This window comes from Barbatula barbatula, assembly GCF_947034865.1.
Source record: "Barbatula barbatula genome assembly, chromosome: 2".
Taxonomy (NCBI): Eukaryota; Metazoa; Chordata; class Actinopteri; order Cypriniformes; family Nemacheilidae; genus Barbatula; species Barbatula barbatula.
The window spans coordinates 23217487-23236935 of NC_136767.1; the positions used below are offsets into that span (position 1 = coordinate 23217487).

The 19449-nt window shown below is 42.0% G+C and overlaps 2 protein-coding genes across 2 annotated transcripts; one reads left to right on the plus strand and one right to left on the minus strand.

The window, feature by feature from the left end:
* Window positions 1–2358: 2358 nt before the first annotated feature.
* zc3h12b (zinc finger CCCH-type containing 12B) lies at window positions 2359–13349 on the minus strand. Its single transcript, XM_079451044.1, has 6 exons — window positions 12928–13349; window positions 6794–7695; window positions 6299–6438; window positions 5470–5704; window positions 4865–4971; window positions 2359–4654 (listed from the first exon to the last, which is right to left on the minus strand). Exons 1-6 carry the CDS (start codon window positions 13117–13119, stop codon window positions 3177–3179), a joined length of 3054 nt encoding a protein of 1017 aa, XP_079307170.1. The 5' UTR covers window positions 13120–13349; the 3' UTR covers window positions 2359–3176.
* A 704-nt stretch (window positions 13350–14053) lies between these two features.
* On the plus strand, window positions 14054–16382 carry zc4h2 (zinc finger, C4H2 domain containing). The gene is given in 6 exon segments (XM_079451045.1): window positions 14054–14262; window positions 14780–14951; window positions 15100–15272; window positions 15529–15691; window positions 16119–16196; window positions 16198–16382. Coding segments are annotated over 6 exon segments (675 nt in total). The 5' UTR covers window positions 14054–14209; the 3' UTR covers window positions 16234–16382.
* The last annotated feature ends 3067 nt before the right edge of the window (window positions 16383–19449 follow it).

Consider the following 19449-nt stretch of genomic DNA (forward strand, 5'->3'; position numbering starts at 1 on the left):
TTGCTAAATACTTTAACAAAATTGTGCAAATTCCGTCAAACTAAAGTTTTAAATTTTAATCTGGAACGGCTCTGACTGTAGCAGGTATATGATGTTACAGGTGAAACGTTTGTGAATTTACCATAAATTCACACTAGTGCACACACAAGTCAACATTTTTTACATTAGTTATCTAATGTTTGCATTTGATCGCCTATGCCAACTGTGGTTGTCGAGGCAAACCAACCAAGTCTTAGTGAGAGTATGCGAGAAAGTCCTGCTCGGATAAGCTGGTAGATTTAGATAAGTCTTCGTGTATGTGAAATGCACTAATACTGTGCATATACAAGAGGTTTTACATTAATTCTTTATATTTACAAAGACAAAAATATATTAGGAGCTCACTCATAACATCAGAACGTGTCTCTCCTGTATCTATACCTTTAACAGAGACAGAACAGAGGTGGAGTAAATTATGATATATAAAGTCACGCCCCCCCAAATCCTTCAATGAAACAGAAAGGAAGTTCAGCTCCACGGAGATTAACATTCATCTAAAGAAAATCTACAAAATAATCTACAGATGCTTGTAATCTGCATTTGTAGTGTAGCACACTACTTACTGTGGCGTGGGAAAGTAGATGAGAAATCAGAGAAAGAAATGAACGAGAGATCCCTGTATGTAGTGGTCTGCCCGGCAGGAAATAAGCCATCTCTATGGGCTACTCAAGTGACACACGGTATCACTGACATTATGGCATTATATTTCTTTATCCTTTTTTTAGACAAAACTAAGCTTTTTTTAAATATATATAGATATATATATATATATACTCATAAGTGATACTGTACAGCTCAGAAATATATTTTTACAATCAAGAAATAGATACAATTTGTATCAACAAGCAAAAGGTCATTTCTGGACATTTGATGTGTTGTTGCTTGCTGCTCAGATGCTTGTAAGGAGGGTCTGAACCTAGAAGCATAAGACAGAAAATACTTTTCTGCTCTAGAAATATCTCCTTCATCTTTGGCTTCCAAGTTCAGAGAAAGGAAAGAGGAGAGACCCAATTCTAAAGAAACATACTAAATAAATTTCAACTTCCATTCTTTGTGTTGCCTTCTGGGCCCACACGTTTTGCTTATTCTCATCTGAATTTGGTCCATGCATAAACAATGTTACTTGCCTAACTAAAGGTAAATTAAATATTACTTTACAAAAACTATGCTAAACAAGACAATCATAATAAAATAGTTAAATCATTGGTTTGACGAGACCTTTGGTGTTAACAATGGTGTTTAAATTAGAAATCTAAGTGATTGAGTTTTGTGTCTGGGGTAGAAAGGTGGTGGGGAGGCAGCAAGCAAACTGTAAGCCAAATGTCAGAAACAACCCAACAACAGCCTGGTGTTCCGTGTGTGTGTCGCACAGGAAGAGAAAGATAGGCAGTGTGTCACACCTTCGCACGTGCAATAACGGGACCCCATGGGGCCACACGTATGCTCGTGAAAAAAATGAAGGAGCAATTTTTAAAGTTTTTCTAAACACCCAGAACACCTCTGGACCAATAACATTCACGCTCTCTTCAAGATGTGCTAATTTACAGGGCGGAACAGATGAAAAGGGGCGGTCACTCGGCACCAATCAGGAAATAGATGCTGCACGTGAGCATTTTGCCAAAGAGACGCGTTCTTTTCCCCAATTCGTGAAACCTGGCACAAAGTTATTGACTAATGAGCCAAACATAAGTAGTGCTCTCTGTCGAGCACAGTGCTAACATGCTGTCTGGGATATACCAAAGCCCATGCTTACAAAGCTTCCGCATAGCTCTCCTAAAACTGTCTTTAATCTACATAATATCTAAAAGAAATACAAACAAATACCCCAACTAGGTACTACCTAGTGCTGTCTAAACAGATCTTGATCAGGATAACCTACACTGATTATCTTTTTGGCTCATTGTCAGATCCTAAAATGGCTCCATCTTTTTCATAAAATACACGTAAAGCGAGCGGACGTCACGTATTACAATGAGCAGGTTTGACCCCTGGCAGTCCAGCTAATGAAAAGGTTCAAACTAAACTACCAAACTGCTGAATCTAAACCTTCTTTTCCCAGTTTTGTTTGTGAGCCCAGAAACTCACTTTTATAAAATAAATGCGAAACAGCGACCTCCACTATTAAGCACTATTCACATTAATATATGTGGTGAGGTCACTCCAATGTAAGGCCATAAAAGTTCAAAGTTCATGCTTTGAGGTACGCAAGCGTTCGTTCTCCTCTTTCTGAAATCGCACAGGTCGTCACGCACACACAAAAAATAAAGTGTCACATCATATTTACACGCAAATGCAAGTGAATACACATATACACACAATACTGTTCATATTGTGCAGGATCATCTCTGATCAGTTTACTTAAGAGATTTCTCTCATTTAACTCCTTTTCAAAGGATAAATGTTATCGTCACCCACAAAATAAACACATTCTCAAGATTTGCCATCTAATTTGCAAGCATCACTGCTTTGTCGATCCGAATAGTCTTTTGGTGAATTTATGCAAGGTTTTCACGGGCCAACTTCAGCAAAACATTTTGCCACTACTCTCATGTTGCCCGGGTCTCTCGACAGATTTCACTCTTCTGTGACAAATGATGTTTTCATACAAGATTCCGGCTCTTATATGGCTTAACAAATGAGTTTACAACCAATGCTATCATGCTGGCCAACCTGCTCAGAATATTTGCTGTGTCCAATCCGAAAGCAAACATATTTAAAGGAATGGTTTACTTTGCGTAAAATGAAAATTCTGTCATCATTTACTCATGCTTTTCCAAACCTTTATGACCGTCTCGGTCTCCTGTACTCGACAGATGTTTTGCAACTGCAATAGGTATTGAGGTTTATCAGCTTCAAACAAAACACAAAAGCACAATAAAAGTACCATATAAAGTACCATAAGGGTTGGCATTTATTTAGAAACTTAAAAACCTCAGTCCTCATGCTTTGTCATCACATAAAAAAATAACCAAGACAGAATGATGAATAAATGATGACAACATTTCCATTTGTGGGTGAACTACCACTTTAAATATTGGTTGTTCTGTCGTCAAACAAAATACTCATGGCATTCAAGCATTTCTCATTCATCAAACTAGTATATTGTGTTTTTTTGTTAGCAGCCATTTATGATATGCTTAGTGGCAAGAACGTAATTTTGTGACTATGACGGCAGCCAGCTGCTGGGGATCGGTCATGTGAGGGTTCTTCTCCATGACTGAATGGACCACATATGCAGGGAAGATGTTACAGAGATTTCGGTACGTTTGATACTGGTGTTCTGGAATAGGGTGCCGCTCTTGGGGCTCCCCCACCAGCCCACGAGAGGCGGGTGTTAAAAGTGGCAAGCTATCCCATGGGGACCTCCATATCTGTTCCATCTTCTCTGGCATGCTGCGGACCATCACCCTTTCGCAGCAAGGCATAAGGCCTCCTGTTAACCCATAGCCTCCGTAACCATAGGGTTCGTTACCGCATGGCAGAGGGTCCCAGCTAGCATGCTGCTCTCTGCAAAGCGGTGGTCTGCGTTGCCGCAGAGGGTTGCTCTCGTAGAGTCGCGAATCAGAGATGCTGTCCATACGAGTCATGCCTAGAGAGCGTCCCTGTTGTGCTGGGCAGGCAGAAGGCAACATGTTCTGAGACAGAGGAGGGTAGTCGCCTGGGCAGCTGGATCGGGCTCCGACAACTGGGTGCTGGGAGTGGGGTACCAAGTGAGCTGAAGACTGTTTGCGAGGTCCTGGTTTGGGTTCATCTGTACCATAGCTCTGCACACGCGTCAAGCCCTCATGGTGGAAACCGTGAGCGAAGGCTTGAAGGCGTGTTTGTGCTGAAGGTAGCGTCTGCGCAGGTGGCCCTTTCAGGCTGTCATCCAGGCTTCCCTCCATTGAGCTGAGGTACATCTCTCCACTGTAAGACGAGAAAGAATCTGACGAATGGCTTCGGCCAGGCTCAGGGCACATGCTGGGCGCTCTGCCGGGATAACCTCCTCCGCCGCCTACCCCAACAGGTTCTGGCTGCTCCAGGCTGCAGAAACTGTCTTGGAGGCTGATGGTGGAAAAGTCACTGACCATGGAATAGTAGCCGTGGTCACTTACCACAGAGTCATACTTGGGGAACGGCTCGCCGTATGCCACGGAGGCACCCTGGCTATTGGTGACCAGGATGGGAGGGTACTGCACACTGCCAGCATGTTCAAGTGAGCTGTGGGTAAAGTGCATCGACCCTGGAACAGGGCTGCTGGCCGAGCGCGTGTTCAGAGCTCCGGCCGCATGACTTTTCGTTAAAGGCATGGTTGGAACGCTAAGCGCTGACACCAGAGATGGTACAGAATTTGCCTCGGCCTTCCGCGCAGGGCAGAGTCTCTCCTCCTGTTCACATGCTACTGACCGGATGCTCGGGTCAGACTGGCGCTTTGGTGCCACTCGCTTTGCTTCCGAACTGTCCCCCTTGGACGAAGGACCCAAGGTGCCACATTTTGCAAGTGCCCCTTCGCTCATTGTCTTTACAGCAGAGAGTTTGGCGAAGGCTCGAAGCTCGTCTGCGACTGACCGTTGTGGTTGATTGGCTCTCTCTGGGTGGTAGTACTTGCACTTATGACCGTATGTGCACTTTTTACCTGTGACGGAAACAACAGTGGTCGGTTTAACTAGAGCAGGTGCATTTTTTTACAGTTTACTAACAAACTTCAGAAGCGCAGTGCCTTGACAGTGCATGAAGGTTATGCCATGTTTATACTACACTAGGAATGGCAGTAATTTTGCATTCAGGTTATATGCTGTGTGGCTTTGAAATAAAGAAATTAATTTCCTACTTTTGCTGTACTGACCATAAGGACACGGCTGCTTTTTGTGTTCTGGAACGACTGGTCGCTTGCGGAGAAAATTCTCCAGACTGGGACCGTGTCTGCCTAGAGGATCATCAGGAGGCATAAACCTACGAAACATACAGACAAATGCATGCATAACTGTGAGATCACTTAAACAGTGTTATTACAGATGTTCTTAGTTTTATTGATTAATACATCAACTTATAAAATGTTACATAGACTGCAATTTTAATTGATTTTAATTAACTAACATGTTTTTATATTTTTAGTTTTAGTAAACTATAATAATCTTGCAGCTAACCAGTTCAAAATCTAGATTCCTTGCATATATTTGTTTCTTTCATTCACAGCCTATCAATAAAAATCACGACTGATTAAAATGATGGGGTTCTCGTTCCTCATCGCTAGAAATCAACCGTATGCAAACGAATCAGAAAGGAAATGAAGGCTTATATACAAAATACAACCAGTGATTTATCAGTTGACACAAGTGAGAAAGCAAGGAGGAGTGAAAGAGAAAGCGATGCCATAAGGGTGCGAGGGTGGAGAGCAGAAGACACAAATGAGTGTGTACCCGTCACCATGGTAACTATGAGCAAGCATACTTGTCATTGACGAAGCTGTACATGAGGAGTCGTTCCTCTATAAATTTCTTCCACTCCGGTTTTTCATTCTGCAGGTCTCTGTAGTTATCATTGGACACGATGATTCCATCTGAATCGCAGGCTAGCTTAACGATGAAGCGGTCGTCATAGCAAACCACTCGTCGGCCTTGGACTCTGCGAGACGGAGTGAATACGAGGATTTTTTCCTTCTCCAGCTTCCGTAGGATCTCCTGATCTGAGGACAAGGGTGACATCACACATCATCACTTCCTGTGACCTCACAGACTGACATACGCAAACTTGTATAAACATCACAGCACAGATGGACGATCTCACTGGACACATGGCAGCTCCTCATAAGAGTTCATACATGCAAATAAAAACAGTTCTTTGAGGAAACACATGCATTTTTGAGAGATGCCATTGATATGTATTAATATCCATGATTTCAATAATATAAAGCTTTGAAAAAATTTAAACCATAAAATATGAAATTAAAGAGGAATTTGAATGATAGCATTACTTACTTGTTTAAAAAAAATGTAAAACATATCACAATAATATTGTGTAGTATCAGCCACAATAATTGTGTAGTAAAATGTGATATTGTGACAACCACTTTAACAACCAATAAAACAAATTCAGTGCAGATTTCCACGACATTTGTTATGATGACAATGTTATTCGTAACATATTGAAATTAAAAGCAAAATAAAACCATATCACTTGTGGTCTTAAACTTTAGAACCTTACTGTACCACAAACAAACATACTTTTGAAAATTGGATACTTGTTAAAGGAACAGAATATTATGCCGTTTCTGTGTTACCTTTGATTGGTGCGTCAGGTCTTGACTGTTCTTTCCGCCATGCTGGGACGAAGACTGTGATGTCTTTGTGGCCCTTCTCCAGGAACCAATCAACAGCCAGTTGGATGCCCAGGCATGAGAACACCTCTTTGTTTCCATGGCTACAAAATAATATTACCGACATCAAATTACACACACACTAAATTCATCCACTGATCAGATATGGAAGACACACCGAGAGCATTTCAAAACAATAACTTTCACAAGTCTTCTTGCAACAATTCAAATTTCACTATTTACAACTGTAAAAGTCCTCTTTGTAACTATTTAATCTTTAATCCACATTCTTGGTTTTAATACACATGATTCATCAGTGATTGCTATTCTGAATACAAATTATGCTTTTATAATCTTACATCTTGCCTGCATCACGAATGCATCTTACTTTTACCCCTTAACCACCCACATAATCACATCCCTCCTTATTTTTGTTCATGGTTAATAAACTTTATTTACCTCATGGCAACATTGGATCCATCAATCACGATTGGTCGCAGGTTGTCATACGTGTCTGGTGTGTCCTCCTCCAGAGATGCCTCAGGACTTACGGCTTCTTTGGCTCCTGTTGCCCGCGGTGCTAAACTGGCTATTGCCACTCCTCCCTGGCTCTCCCCTTCTCCTTTATTCCCCAGCCGCACCAGCTCAGCTAACACATCGTTGATTAACGCGCTGGGTCCCAGTTTACTCAAAACAGATTCTACCTGCTCTCCAGAGTAACCCAGTTTTAAAGCAAAGTCCATTTTGGTTTGGTAGTCTCGATCGCTGGTTTGTCGTAAGGTCGGCTGGGCTCCAGTTGTGGGGGGTGCCAGGGACGGCGTTCTCTGCGAGGGTTCGCTGCGCGTGTCATCTGCACGTAGCTCCTGCAAGGTGCTGCTTTGGCTGAAGCTGGGCCGATCCAAACAAGGCGATCGACATAGCTGCCGGTGAGGTTTGGTTGCTATGAGCGGCTCTCGTCTCCTTCCTGTTGCCCCATCTCCTGGCAATGCTGTGCTGACACCTCCTGAACCCCAGCTCTGCAGTCGTGCTTCTCCTTCGCTCTCTGAACTGCTTCCCTCTTCTCCAGCTTCTTCGTCCTCCTCTTCTTCTTCTTCTTCTGGAGTGTCTTGGCCGGCAGTGCCAGGCGAGGGCTGGGGGTCACGGCAGCCGCGGTGCTCCATCTTGAGGCGCTGCAGCATAGCGCATGCAGCTATTACCTGCGCATGACCTCCCTGAAGCTCCAGCGCATGGTCCCTAACCTGCACCACGGCACAACTCTCATACTCAATAGCTGCACGCAGGGCATGTAGACGTCGCTGAAGCCACAGCGTTAATCGCTCTCTGTGCTTGTGTACAGGACTGATCAGGGACACAATGTACTCCTGGTAAAGAGAAAAAATATATGGTCAGAATGATCTAACTGTCAGACACAAGACTGTTAACACAAGTCAAAACACTTTTGTGACGCAAAGAATGCTGGGACTTCTCACTCTCCCCACACGTAATTGGCTGAACAGGACAGGCTGACCTATTAGATTAGAGCTAGCTGTTAGCAGATGTGCACTGACAATCCAATGCTTCAGAATTTCTAATAAAAACTATTAAGATAATATTTAAATATAGCAAATATTGTTTTATTTTGTGTACAGCCTAAATACGATCACCAGAAGTAAAACGCTAGAATTAGGCTATAAACAGACTACACTATGATATTGTCGATATTAACGCCATATCCACCAAGCCTCTAACAACTTCTTCAAACGTACGTTTAAAAAAATTTCCCTGGCAATGAATTACTCTGGGGGAAATGTTATATGGTAATAGTTTTCAACCATACATCCTACTGTATAGTTTTACTAGACAGCTTGCTGACTATTCTGGAAAATTGGTGAAATACATGCTATTTTTCGCAGATGTATAAAACATACAGCATGCTTCAAATGATTATTCATATATGTTTCACATACTTAGAAACAGACGTATAGTATAATGCAATGCAAGTCACTTTTGATAAAATTGTCTGCCAAATGCAGAAATGAATATATGTAATAGTTTAACGACAAGACAATGAAGCAGTTGAGGAAAAACTAATAAATCTTATCTGTAACGGATAAGATTTATCCACCATGTTGATTGTATATCGCCCGCCCATCTCGGAAACTCGGGTATCAAAATGATTTCCAAACTTCCTAGTGGGAAACGCGACAATGTGCTATTTTCACCTCGGAAAACCCATATTTACGATAATTCCGAGAGCATGTGAAAGCAGCATAAGAGACTGTAAAAACACAAGCAGGTAATATCTGGTGTGTTTTATGTCATAGAATAAAACATTAAAAAATCTTGAGGTTTTATAAAGCACAGACCTTATTTTAGGCATTTAACCCAAACCTCTTTGAAAAACCCATTGACTTTGGGTCGATGGAACCGGAAGTGCTAAAATGCTAACTCGCTTCCGGGTTTTACAAACACACAAATGAACACAACAATTGTGAGTTTTAAAGCCTTTAAATGAAATCAGCAGTAAAATGATGAAGGTTGACTATTTAACCAACCGCTGTTTATAAGATACTATTAACTAGAGATTATGCCAGATACATCTATGCCAGCTCCTCCTGCTAGAGCCTACAGACTGACTGACCATCCCAGCTCCAGCTCATGGAATTGCATCACCACCCAAGAGCAAAGTGACCATCTGACTATCCCTGCCCAGGTAACTCCATCCCCAACCAAGAGCAAAGACACACAACTTGTCACATTAATGCTAAATTGATAATAATTAGTATTTCATGCTAAACTTGCATCACATGACAGGAGTTTGAAGTTCACAACTATTAAGTTTGCATGTACCTATTTTTCATAAACATTTAGTCAGTAACTTTAATTCAAAAACTTTAAAGTCGATGAGTGCAGCTGAACACGTCAGAGGGGACCTGGCCCTCCCAGCTGAGACTGGTTTCTCACAAGGTTTTTATTCTCCATTTATTTATCATTGGAGTTTGGGTTCCTCTCTACAGTGCCTTGTTGGCTTGCTCAACAGGAGACTGCATTTTACTGAAAGTGAATTGGATCCATTTAAGATTTTAAGTTAAGACACAAATACAATAAGGCAACGTGACAATCTTCAAAGGTGATATTTGCTATCCAATATTTATTTTATTAACAACATTACCTCATCTTAGACTTAACATTGCACATTTCTTTAATAAACTTAAATTAAGTCTGTGCTGTTGCTATTTAATTATTTCGCTCAGAGAAAAACGTTGGATTATTCAGACATCCAACTAATGGCCTCCATGCCGTTATTTAATAAACAATCGGTATCTGCCTCTTTCACGATATTGCCGATATGGATATGGATATTGGGATAAAACTAATCCAATATTGGCAGATTAATATCGGTGGCCAATACATCGGTGCCCCACTTCTCTAAGCTTTTTCAAATGCATGAACCCTTAGAATGGCTGTCGATGTTTTATTCATCTCAACAATACTGTTCCTCTGTATTGGTATTGTTATCATTATGGTTGTTGTATGGAAACCTATATTCTTTTAAATGTAGAATAGCTATTAAATCTTAATAGTGCCATTTCATGCTTTTTTTGTTTCATAAATCACTATTAATTTGGTCTGATTTGTAAGCTCATTATTATTAAGTCAGCCAGTTTACAGAGGAGAGAATATTCTTAGAAGACAATCGCCATGACGCACGTGCCCTTATGCCACAACTGTCCCACGGTATGTATTGTGAGTCATGGGAAATTTATACAGCATATAGCATACTAAAACAGAAGACACACACATAATTGGGTCTATCTATAGTTTAACTCCTCATCAAACTAAGAAAAAAAATGCTCAATTCATGGGTTTCAGTAATGTGAACAACGTAATTATGACCGAAAAGAGAACATAGTTTTCGGCAGGTCCACGGTTGTACATCCCTAAAGGGAAATGAAACCGTAACTAATGAACTTGTTTTGAAGCAAACACAAGAACACATTCATGACATTTTGAACCCCTGAATTTCACATCACCACTAATAAACGTTTAACTGTAACAGATCGCTAAATTATGTTAACTCCCACACACATTTTCAGCATGTACTATTCTGTATAAACAAAAAAAAACAAGGTTTTCATCCAGTGCTTTTTCAAGCTTATGTCTGTGAAGTGTGCGACAGTCTATGCGAACATGCATGTGTGTGTTTCACTGTTTGTTTTCGTGTGGGGTTGAGGGATGTGCATGTGTAGGTTGAGAGTGAGTGTTTGTGTGCCTGTGTGTACGTATGTACGTATGCCTGTGTAGAGAGAAAACCGATAGCACCATCCAGCTACGAGAGGCTCCTCTGCGCTCATGACACAGGTTGCCTAGCAACGCAGCCCTGTCATCGGGCTAACTGCTTTTTAGCAGTCACGACTAACACAACGCAGTGTTTTCTGGGAAAGCCAAACGCATGCAAACACACAGCGCACGTATTAGATTTAAACTACACAAAACCATGCAGAGCTTCATCCGCAAAGCTGTAATGCACGCATCAACAACTGCACGAGCATGCTTCACTAATAAACACCCACGCAAGCAGCGCTACAGCTTTCAGAGAGAGGGCGATGAACAGCAAGAGTCTGAGTGTTATAAGTGTCGGTTTGTTTGCATTAGAGACATGAAAGTCACATAACATCACTTTAAAATGACAGTTTATCTGACTCTCTCTCTCTCTCTCTCTCTGCAGATGTGCCGTATTGAAGAGTTTCCTCCCCAACGTGACATAGCTGCCGCTATGAGTCGTGACGCTGTCTCCAGCAGCATGTTCCCCTGGGCACTGAACCGCATCGTCTGCACTCGCAAGCCACGGGTCTGGGATCACATCTTTAACAACTGTTCTCAGATAAGCTGCATTACACAGTCACTGACAGCGGTCCACCAATGCATACTGAGAAACTGAGACACGCCACCGACCAGAGCGAAAACCTTAAAATGAAATGTTTGCTACCTCAGGTTAAAGGCATAGTTCACACAAATATTGTGTCATTTCAAACCTATATGACTTTCTTTCTTAAGATTGCAATGACATAAGGGTGGGTGGGTATCATTTTTGGGTGAACTATACCTTTAAGAGCAAATATAATTGAACACAGTAGCCCAGTACTGAAAGAACCTAAGACAATAAAGACTTCTGTGTCTTAAATACGTGGGAATATCTAAACTGAGCTGCTCGGTCATACACGTCTGATGTAAATTTACGCTCTCCATGCACACGACTTGGCCATATCCAGAACTGAACAGGGAACTGCTGCTGAGTGGGTGGGATAATGTTTGAGTCCAGAGGTTGTAAGAGAGCAGAGGTTGGTAACAATCATTCTTTGCAGAAGTTCGACGTCATATACAGGAGTCGATGAACAAACACAGCAAGGGTCCCTCACTGCAGGGAGACATCTGCAGCATAGTGAGAAACAATGCCCACCTCACTGAAAAACAAGAGACCTGTCATGTGTGGGCAGGTTTCAGTGAGCCCAACACGACCAGACCTGACATTTTTTTTAAACAAACGAGTCATATCTCAAAATTAACATAACACAATATGCCGTAATTCAAGCGGCCGGCAGCAAAACAGCTGAAGTACACTGAAATGACAAGAACCAGATCTGTCATCCCTTTCAAAAATCTCCCTCCTTCTCCTTTTTCTTTCGTCGCTCTTCCCCTTTCACATCTGCCTTGTTTTCCTTCTCTTTTTGCTTTCTCTTCTCCTCACCTCCTCCACAACACAGGCTTACAATCAGCAAGGCCACCATGCACTCGCTCACACACGGGTTTATGCTGGTTTGTCTCATAGCAACAAGTGGAGAGAGTCTCTTCGCTGAAGCTCCTGGCTAGATGAAGCCAATTTAAGGCCCGTGGTGCAGCTCCAAGCTCAGGCCTTCGGTGTAACAGACCCAGTGGGTGGCAGCATCTTATGGTGCAGATATGAGCAAATAGTCAGCGGGAGATAAAAGCATATAAATACACAAAGTTCCCAGTGTTGAATTATTTCTGAACTTCAGGTTTTCTGAGAAAGGCCACTTTTTATTCTTCTGATTAAAACAAGACAGGGGGAAGTTACATCATCCATATGGTGCCCTACTCACATCTGCCACCGTTGAGACAGGGGCTTTGAACACAATGGCAAACAATTAAGAGGTCGGACAATGCATCTGACTTGAGCGTTGAGCTTTGTCTCCTCGTAAGGCCACTCGTACTTATTTTTGCTACATTTATAATACCACATCTACCACCTGACGCTCGTTAATAATCGAAGTAGATAAAGAGCAGAAATAAGTTTCATATTATCTGTCTAAAGTGGTCAACAGGCGAACTTTAGAAATGTTACGCAGCTTGTCAAACTCCATTCAAAATCCGACTAAAAAGTGAGTCGTGAGCATCAGTTCTCCGCGTGATTTAAAGATCAATTCGCCGCACACAAACATCCCAACGGCGCTTTTTAACATTTTCAAAACATTAACCATAAACAAAGGCATCATTTCGCACAATGGCCGGTAAAACGGTCAAAATGGCACTGAATGAACAGCTTGCACGAGTCGGCTCGCTCCCGCTCTCCTGCGACACACACACATACTCACTTTAGCCTTAGTGCAATCTTCTTCTTTGCCGTCCTCAATGTTTACGGTGATACCGGAGCCGGCGTCGGGGCTGTCGCAGCTGGACTCGGCTGTGCTGCAGGTCACTCTGACTCGGAAAACCCGCTGGATGTGCGGGATGCAGCGCTGGAGCGCAGGGCCTGCACCGGCGGGCGCGGCGAGCTCCAAAACCATTTATCAGACGGATAAAGAAGCGATCACGACGCGCTCCGGAACACTTGCACTCATTCGCCCTGCGTCCTGCTTCATGGGTGGAGCGGCGGGGGAAGAAAAAAAGTCACGAGAGGATGTAAGTTTGTCTTCGGCCGAGCATAACGGCAAACGTGCGGGACGCGCTACATAAGCATCTATCATCCATCTCCATCTCCATCCCCTCTCGCTCTCTCTCTCTCTCTCTCTCTCTCGCTCTCCTCTCTCTCTCTCTCCCCCTCCCCCTCTCTCTCTCTCTCTCTCTCTCTCCCCCTCCCCTCTCTCTCTCCCTCCCCTCTCTCGCTCTCTCTCTCTCTCTCTCCCCCTCTCTCTCTCTCCCTCTCCCTCTCTCTCTCTCCCTCTCCCTCTCTCTCTCTCTCTCTCTCTCTCTCCCTCTCCCTCCCATCTCCTCTCTCTCTCTCTCTCTCTCTCTCTCTCTCTCTCTCTCTCTCTCTCTCTCTCTCTCTCTCTCTCTCTCACACTCTCCTCTCTCTCTCTCCCTCCCCCTCTCTATCTCTCCCTCTCCTCTCTCTCTCTCTCTCTTTCTCACACACACACACACTCCCTCCCCCTCTCTTTCCCCTCTCTCTCTCTTCCCCTCTCCCTACAGCGGCCCCGACTGCACCCACCGCCTGCGCTTCGGCAACATGTCGGACGCCCCCTGTCGCTGCGATCGAACGGGTAACGTTAGAGCCGCAGAAACTCCGGTAATGCAGCAACCTAGAGTTAAAAATACATGATCAGGGCAACCGAGAGTTAATGGGAAAAGATAAACGCGCTGTAGCAAATACGTTTTTTAAAAACGCTTGCTTGGTGTGTTGTCTGTATATCATACATAACGCCGTATCCACCCGTAACCTCAAAATAACGTATAAATAAGCGTACGGCCAGCACTTGTTAACGGGTGCGCTGTCCCTTTAAGACCCGGTGGATTGTGGGAAATGTAGTCAACGTCGCGTTGCCGTTGTCCACAGCTGGTTAGCATTTCCATTGTCTTTTTTATGAGAGTGGTATCCGCAACTCTCTCTCCATCCTTATTTTTCCACACAAAACTCATACGGGTTCGTAGTTCACCATGTCGGAGGAGCAAGAGATAATGTGCAAGCTAGAAAACATCAAAGAAATACGGTAAGAAATTCTGAAATTGACCTAAAGCGAACGAGCTAGCCTGTGTTCAACATCTGGCTAATTTCCACTTGGAAAACGGAAGGTTTCTTTGAATCTTTTGTTTCGCTCATGGTGTAATGGTATCTGAAAATGATGCGGGAAATGCTCATTTGACAACTGCCTTGTGTCTGTCGGGTTGCTAGGTCGAAACGGATAGTCCATATAAAAAACGCGGAGGTTTTAGATGGCGAATATGTTTTAAGATGTAGTGACACTGTTTTTACCTGAACAAGTGTGCAGACGCATGCTTTCGTAATTAGACACGAAACCGCAAAGAAAACGGTTCGTTTCCTGCAGAACAGTTTTAACACACTGACAAGGCGTTCAAACAGCCCTTAAACACAGGCCATTGTTACGTTTTAAGAATTCCTGTTTACACATTGATATGTTATTCATGAAACCTTTGTCACCAGTAGCCATTTCATAGCATTGCCATCGTTTTTATGCATTGGTTATCTTGTTTTGTGTGATTGTGTAGAAATAAAACAATTCAGATGGAGAAGATCAAGTCTCGTCTCAGGAGTGAGTTTGAAGCCCTGGAATCGGAGGAGAAACATCTCAGAGAATACAAACAGGAAATGGATCTTCTGCTGCAGGAGAAAATGGCTCATGTGGAGGAGCTGCGACTCATACATGCTGATATTAATGTGGTAAACAACACAGAAAATCACCACACATATCTTTCTATGTCTGGCTATCTATAGCAGTGCAAGAGTTCAGTAGTGTTACCAGGTCAGATCCTTAGCTATTAGGTTAGCACCCTTGTGATTTAAGGACAGACTGTATTTCTTCCCCCAGATGGAAAACACAATCAAACAGTCTGAGAGTGACTTGAACAAACTGCTGGAGTCAACAAGACGGCTCCACGACGAATACAAACCCCTGAAAGAACACGTGGATGCCCTGAGGATGACCCTCGGCTTACAGAGACTTCCCGACCTCAGCCAGGAAGAGGAGAAGCTGTCTTTGGAGTTAGTAACAAAGTTCGTGTGTGTGTGTGTGTGTGTGTGTGTGTGTGTGTGTGTGTGTGTGTGTCTGTGTTTAAATAAGGGGACTCCTCAAAATGAGTCATTGGAGAGTGGGTGTGTGTGTTCACAGCAGAGTAATTCTTAAAGCTGACTCACAGAATTGTGAGAGAGACAGAGACTGTGTTTGTGGGTTTTACAGTAGATGCATTGGTGGGAGTTTAATTGTTTAAATGTTTGTGTACTCTATCTCACCTTTTAGCTACTTTGAAAAGCAAAAGGCTGAATGGCAGACAGAACCCCAGGAGCCTCCTATCCCAGAATCCCTGGCAGCGGCTGCAGCTGCTGCCCAGCAGCTTCAGGCTGCTCGTAAACAGGACGCCAGGCAGACGGCAACCTTCAGGCAGCAGCCTCCACCAATGAAGGTGCTTTACACTTATACTTTCACATTTGTGTTTTTGGATTCACTTCTATTTTTGACGCAAAAAAAATGGGCTCCGTCACTATCAGTATTTTCCACACAACTGTTGCCGTTCAACTGGTTCTTAAACAACAGAGCAGGTACCAAATTTCAGGTACCATGAAATGAAATGCTGTATTTAGTAATGGGTTGTAGGACTTGTAGTCAGCAGCCTCTCATTTCTGACAAAAGCATTATTGTTAATACAGTTATGGAGCACAGTTATGCTAAAACAAATTGGAGAAGTGTTTGATACACTTGGTAATATTACACATAACAATTCACGCCGTTCATAAAATCAGACACTACTCAATTTTTTTGACACTTCTGAACTGATACTGTATGATGACATTAAGAGAAATATATAGATTTAATTGGTTGTCTGCTCTTAGGCTTGCCTGTCCTGCCATCAGCAAATCCACAGGAACGCTCCAATCTGTCCTCTGTGCAAAGCCAAAAGTCGTTCACAGCAACCCCAAAAAACCCAAGAGGAAGCCAGACGAGTAACACACACACACACACTTGCACATGCAGCTCCAACCCCAACCAAGAACAATTTACTTGCATATCTACTCGCATAAACATGCACACATTCATGCATGCACATTACTAAACACACACTCTTATGATGCCGGTATTTGCAAATTAACACATAAACACACAAATGTCCTGAAAGAATGGACCATCTGATATCCTATAGTAATACTCATCCCGTAGTTAATTTGTCTTCCTGTTTCAGTGGACGTGAGGTCTTAGTTTTTCATTTCATTTTTATATAAGAACAACATTGGTATTGTGTTTGTACGGTGCCTGTATTTAGTACGTAGTGGAAATGGATGCTGGTTTAGAAATATTGAAGTGTACCTTTGTGGGGTTTAATTGTAGAAAAGTGTGTTCTAAATGAAATGGCTTTATTCAATAGATAAGTTTGTACGGTATTCAGTTAATGCTTAAACTGAAGGTTAATCATTTTGTATTAACAATGGTATGATTTTCATATGATAATATGCTTTTCAGTGTTTTTTCATGATTTTAGTGCAAATTGTTTTTATTTGTATTGTGTAACCGTGCCCTGTTCCTGACAACATCAGTGTTCTGTATGTAAGGGCAATTTACACAGAACAGGTTCCTGCGTTCAAAAACAGCTACATGCATTGCAATTTCAAACTACAGAATGCATTCGTTTTTAAATAGACAAAGGTTTAACCTTTAACAGTGAGATTTGATGCATGACCAGACGTGCATTTAACACATTTCTTTGAAATCAGTGTATAATTAAAATACGAGAATAGGACCCGTTGCAAGTAGCACAAACTGAACACAAGAATGTATTGTGTGTAAACGGCCCTTTAGATGTACAAAGAAAATCTGGAAATCAGATTGAGAGTTTTTGAGTGCTTGTAAAATCATCATGCAGTTTATGTGCATGAGTTATCATTTCCAATGTTGTGTTTGTCTCATCTTTTCTGAGATTTGTTTTTTTATATAATTAATTAAAATCTGTGATACTAATAAACCGTGGGACTCGTGTCATGATTCATTCTTACAATAATTGTTTTGTTCAGGTGGTCACATGATCTAATCCTTTTCCTGTCTTTAGTTCAGTGGCTGTCAGTGGTTGATATGTACTTGGTATGTACATGTCATGTGACCTTTAACCGATGACCCCTAACAGTGCAATAATCATTCAGTTTTTTCTAATCTCTTTACCAGTATGGGATTTTACATTCTTTTTGCATTGCACTCAGCATACCAAGGGGGGCGATATACACTCCTCAGAGTGTTCTAGGTTAAATACAGTTAAGCTGTGTTGACAGGATCTTTGACATGCTGTTGCTTTCCACAAAAGTAATTATTGAAATTGCTTCAGTTGTCAAAAGCAAGCAGACATGTTGACTTAAATCTGCTCAAAATGAGAGATGATGAGGACAGCAGTTCTCTGAAAAATGTCAGGTTGTTTTAACCTACGGTTGGGTCAGATGTGGCCAAACCCAGCTGTTGGGTTAAATCAACCTAAAACTGTTAAGGTTACTTTGAGGGGATGGTTCATCCAAAAGTTTTAATTTTTAAATTCAGCTTTCCTGTGGCTCAGTGGTTAGAGCATGGTGCAAGCAACGCCATGGTCATGGTTTCAATCCCAGGGGTTCAAACATATTCAGAAACAAATGTATAATGCACTTGAAGATGATTTGGATCTGCCAAGAGTCTGCCAAATGCATAATGTAAATGTCATTTCTTTAGTAGTTCCAAACCTTATTTCTTTATTCGGTTAAACACAAATATAGATATTTGAAATAATGTTACAAACCAACCGCTATGAGGCACCATTGACCTACCAATTAAAATGGTAGGCAAAGGTGACCCAGAACGGTTTGCTTTCCTAAATTTCTCAAAATATATTTTGTGTGAAACAGAACAAAAGGATTTTTAATAATTTGTCCTACTATGGTAGGTAGCCAATGGTCCCATAGAACTCTCGGCCGCTAACAGTCTTCCAAATATCTTTCTTTGTTCGACCGAGCAAAGAAATGTATACAGGTTTAGAACAACTATGGGAGAGTAGTTCATTTTTGGGTATACTATCCCTTTAACTCAACAATTGGGTTTGTCCATATCATATATTGAGTTTGACCAAAAGTTAGACAAACATTAAGGGTGACTATTAATAATGATTTATAAAAATCACGAAATATCGACACGAGGACGGCAGCAATGTTTTAGTTGCTTTAACCCAAAATAAACCTTTAGATTTCTCAACACCAACATATGATATTAAAGCCTAAAAGGATTAGGGCTCGGTTATACATTACTTTATCTTGACCACAGTTAAAGGGATAGTTCACCAAAATGTTTTGAGTTGTTCCAAATATGTATACATTTTGTTGTTGTTATGAACACAGAGAACGATAACTAAACAGTTCTTGGACCCCATTGACTACTAGTAGGAAAAAGTACTTAAACCGTTTCTTACTTGTTCTGTTAAAAACAAAAAGAGATATTTTAAACCTTGTTGGACAGCAAACAGTTCTGGGACACTTTTGACTACAGTTGTAATTTTCCCTACTATGGAAGTCAATGGTGGCTGTTTGAACTGTTTGGTTAACAGCACTTGTTGAAATATAGCACGTGTTTGGAACAACTAGCCAATGAGCAATTCATGACGTTTTCAATTATGGGTGAACTACCCCTACAACTTTAGTGTTTTTGTCTCTGTAATATTAGCACATGTTTACTGTATGCGCTTTCAGTGTTTCGAGACTTTCAGGATTTGGGTTGAAAGTTTGTTGGTTCATCTCCAGTTCGTTAATGACCTCATATGCATCTGCTTAGACTCCAGCTGGGCCATCCAGAGTTTAATCTCCGCACACACCCGTCTTTACCTGCTCTAATCCCACTCTCAGGGGCGTGAGCAGATCTGCATCTATTGTCCCTTTCCCTCCTGCTGCTTCCACACACACACTCACAAAACCATTCACATACGCACAAAACCCGCTCAGCCACACACACAAACAGCTGTAACGGCTGGATAGCTTTGCCATCACAATGTACTGTAAAGAAAAACCCAAAGCTCTTTGCAGGACAAAGAAGCACTCAGATTCAGATGATCACTGACTGTTCAAGAGTCAGAACATTACAAACTAAAAGGACGCAACCTTTGTCTACTTAACACAATTTGTATATGACCTTGTTTTAAACAAAACTGAGATCATTTTAGTTGTGCCT

Bases quoted from the DNA above. Each gene is read 5' to 3' on its own strand.
- zc3h12b (XM_079451044.1), bottom strand. From the start codon at position 13,119: ATGGTTTTGGAGCTCGCCGCGCCCGCCGGTGCAGGCCCTGCGCTCCAG. The intron at 7,696-12,927 runs GTGAGTATGTGT...TCTCTTTACCAG, and splicing joins AAGATTGCACTAAGGCTAAA to GAGTACATTGTGTCCCTGAT. The intron at 4,972-5,469 runs GTATGCTTGCTC...TATGTTTCGTAG, and splicing joins TACAGCTTCGTCAATGACAA to GTTTATGCCTCCTGATGATC.